The sequence below is a fragment of the Aptenodytes forsteri genome, unplaced genomic scaffold, assembly GCF_000699145.1.
Source record: "Aptenodytes forsteri isolate BGI_AS27 unplaced genomic scaffold, ASM69914v1 Scaffold476, whole genome shotgun sequence".
Lineage (NCBI taxonomy): Eukaryota > Metazoa > Chordata > Aves > Sphenisciformes > Spheniscidae > Aptenodytes > Aptenodytes forsteri.
In genome coordinates, this window is record NW_008794216.1 from 71,863 (window position 1) to 74,715 (window position 2,853).

Sequence of the window (2,853 nt, forward strand, 5' to 3'; positions counted from 1 at the left end):
CCGGGGGGCTCAGCGCTGGCTGCCGCTGCAGGCCGGGGTTCTTCGCAGGACGAGCAGGGCGCCTGCGCCCTCCTCTCCACCCAGCTGAACGCGCTGCTGGGCGAGCGCCCCGTGACGCACCGCGAGGTGCAGGGCAACGAGTCCGACGTCTTCATGGAGTACTTCCCCCGCGGCGTCACCTACCAGGTACGGGTGCTGGGCATCCCTGATGGGTGCTCGGGGTGTTCCCGGCGCTCAGCATCCCTACTGAGCGCTCAGCATCCCGACCAGGCTCTCAGCATCCCGCATGGGTGCTCAGCATCCCTACCAGGTGCTCAGCATCACCACTGAGCTCTCAGCACCCTCACCACCCTGCTTATTCCCCACTGAGCATGTGGGACCCCCTCTGGGTGCCGGGCATCCTGAATAGGTGCTCAGCCTCCCTGGAGGGTGCTCAGCCTCCCTGGAGGGTGCTCAGCCTCCCTGGAGGGTGCTCAGCCTCCCTGGAGGGTGCTCAGCCTCCCTGGAGGGTGCTCAGCCTCCCTGGAGGGTGCTCAGCCTCCCTGGAGGGTGCTCAGCCTCCCTGGAGGGTGCTCAGCCTCCCTGGAGGGTGCTCAGCCTCCCTGGAGGGTGCTCAGCCTCCCTGGAGGGTGCTCAGCCTCCCTGGAGGGTGCTCAGCCTCCCTGGAGGGTGCTCAGCCTCCCTGGAGGGTGCTCAGCCTCCCTGGAGGGTGCTCAGCCTCCCTGGAGGGTGCTCAGCCTCCCTGGAGGGTGCTCAGCCTCCCTGGAGGGTGCTCAGCCTCCCTGGAGGGTGCTCAGCCTCCCTGGAGGGTGCTCAGCCTCCCTGGAGGGTGCTCAGCCTCCCTGGAGGGTGCTCAGCCTCCCTGGAGGGTGCTCAGCCTCCCTGGAGGGTGCTCAGCCTCCCTGGAGGGTGCTCAGCCTCCCTGGAGGGTGCTCAGCCTCCCTGGTGGGTGCTCGGTATCCATGCTGGGTGCTTGTCATCTCCATTGGGTGCTGGGCACCCTCACTGAGCACTCAGCACCCCCGTTGGGTGCTGGGCACCCCCACCGGGCGCTCAGCATCCCTGTGCCGGCAGGAAGGCGGCGTGGACTCGGCCTTCAAGCCCACCCGCCCCGGCGCCGGCGCCGGCCCCGTGCGCAAACTCTACCAGGTGAAGGGCAAGAAGAACATCCGGGCGAGCGAGCGGGGCCTGAGCTGGGCCAGCTTCAACACCGGCGACTGCTTCATCCTCGACCTGGGCGAGGTGGGCGGGGGCCGCCGGGTGGCCCTGTCACCACCGTCCCTCTCCCTGTCCCCCCAGAGCCTTCTCGCCTGGCGCCTGGGGCGAAGCGCAACGTGTCCTTCTGGGTGTCCATCTGTCCTCTGGGGTGTCTGTCAGTCCACTGGGGTGTCCCTCTCTTCATTGGGGCAACTGGCCATCCGTAGGGCTGGCTGTTTGTCCTTCTGGTGTCCATCCGTTGGGGCGTCCGTCTGTCTGTCAAAGCGCCCATCCATCCGTAGGGATGGCTGCCCGGTTTTCTGGGTGGCTATCTGCTGGGACGTCTGTCTGTCCTTCCGAGTATCAGTCTGTTGGGTTGTTCGTCTGTCCTTCCAGGTGTCCATCTGTCCCCTGGGGCATCTGTCTGTCCATAGGGGTGTCTGTATGTCCTTGGAGATGTCTGTCTCTTGGGGTGCCCACCAATCAGTTGGGGCGTCCCCCTATCCATAGGTGTGTTTGATTGTTGGGCTGTCCGTCTGTCCGTCTGGGTGTCCATCCGTCCATTGGGGCATCCATTCATCCAGCTGGGTGTCTGTCTGTCCGTCGGGGTGTCCATTTGCCCCTCAGGGCATCTCCCCGGGGCCAGCGACTGCTTCATCCTCAACCTGGGCGAGGTGGCTTGGGGGCCACCATGGTGGCCCGGGGGAGGTGGGATGGCTCCGTCACCACTGTCCCTCTCCCTGTCCCCAGACCCTCTTCGTCTGGTGCGGGGCCAGGTGCAACGTGCTGGAGCGCAGCAGGGCGCAGGAGCTGGCCGCGGCCATCCGGGACGGCGAGCGGGGCGGCAAGGCTCGCCTGGAGATCGTGGCGGATGGCGAGGAGCCACCTGAGATGCTCCAGGTGCGCCGGGGCCCCGACATCCCCACTGGGAGGAGAGGGGGACCCCACGCGTCCCCGGGGGGTGGCTCTGTGATACCCCCCCGTCTCTTCACCCGGCAGGTGCTGGGCCCCAAGCCCACCTTGCAGGAGGGCAGCCCTGAGGAGGACATCGTGGCCGATCAGAGAAACGCGGGGGCAGCCATCCTCTACAAGGCAAGGTCACCTCGGGACACCACAGCGGCCGCAGGGCTGGGCGTAGCTGAGTGCCACCATGGTGGTCCTGGGCATGGCCGGGGGACACCGTGGTGGCCCTGGGGCTGGGCGTGGCTGGGAGATACTGTGGTAGCCCCAGTGGGGGACATGGAGCTGGACATGGCTGGGGACACTGTGGTGGCCCAGGAGATGGGCGTGGTCAGGGGACACCGTGGTGGCCCTAGGGGGGTCTATGGGGTCGGGCATGGCCAGGGGACACTATGGTGGCCCTGGGGCAGGGCACAGATGGGGAATGCTGCAGCGGCTGTGTGGGGTGACACAGGGCTGGGCACGGCCGAGGGAACCACGGGGTGGCCCCGCGGTGACATCCCGGCCGTGGGCAGGTGTCGGACGCGACGGGGCGCATGGACCTGACCCAGGTGGCTGCGAGCAGCCCCTTCAGCCAGAGCCTGCTCTGCTCCGACGACTGCTTCGTGCTGGACAACGGCGCCAGCGGGAAGGTCTACGTCTGGAAAGGTGCCCGGGGGTGGGGACGGGGACGGGGGGGGGGGGGAAAAGGGGCCA

General features: G+C 67.8%; 1 protein-coding gene across 1 annotated transcript in view; it reads left to right on the top strand.

The window, feature by feature from the left end:
• CAPG (capping actin protein, gelsolin like) overlaps positions 1–2,853 on the top strand; it is an 8,472-nt gene that overhangs the window by 390 nt on the left and 5,229 nt on the right. Inside the window, 5 exon segments of the mRNA XM_009285613.2 lie at positions 32–186; positions 1,075–1,242; positions 1,948–2,097; positions 2,197–2,289; positions 2,673–2,805. Coding sequence (XP_009283888.1) covers positions 32–186; positions 1,075–1,242; positions 1,948–2,097; positions 2,197–2,289; positions 2,673–2,805 — 699 coding nt within the window.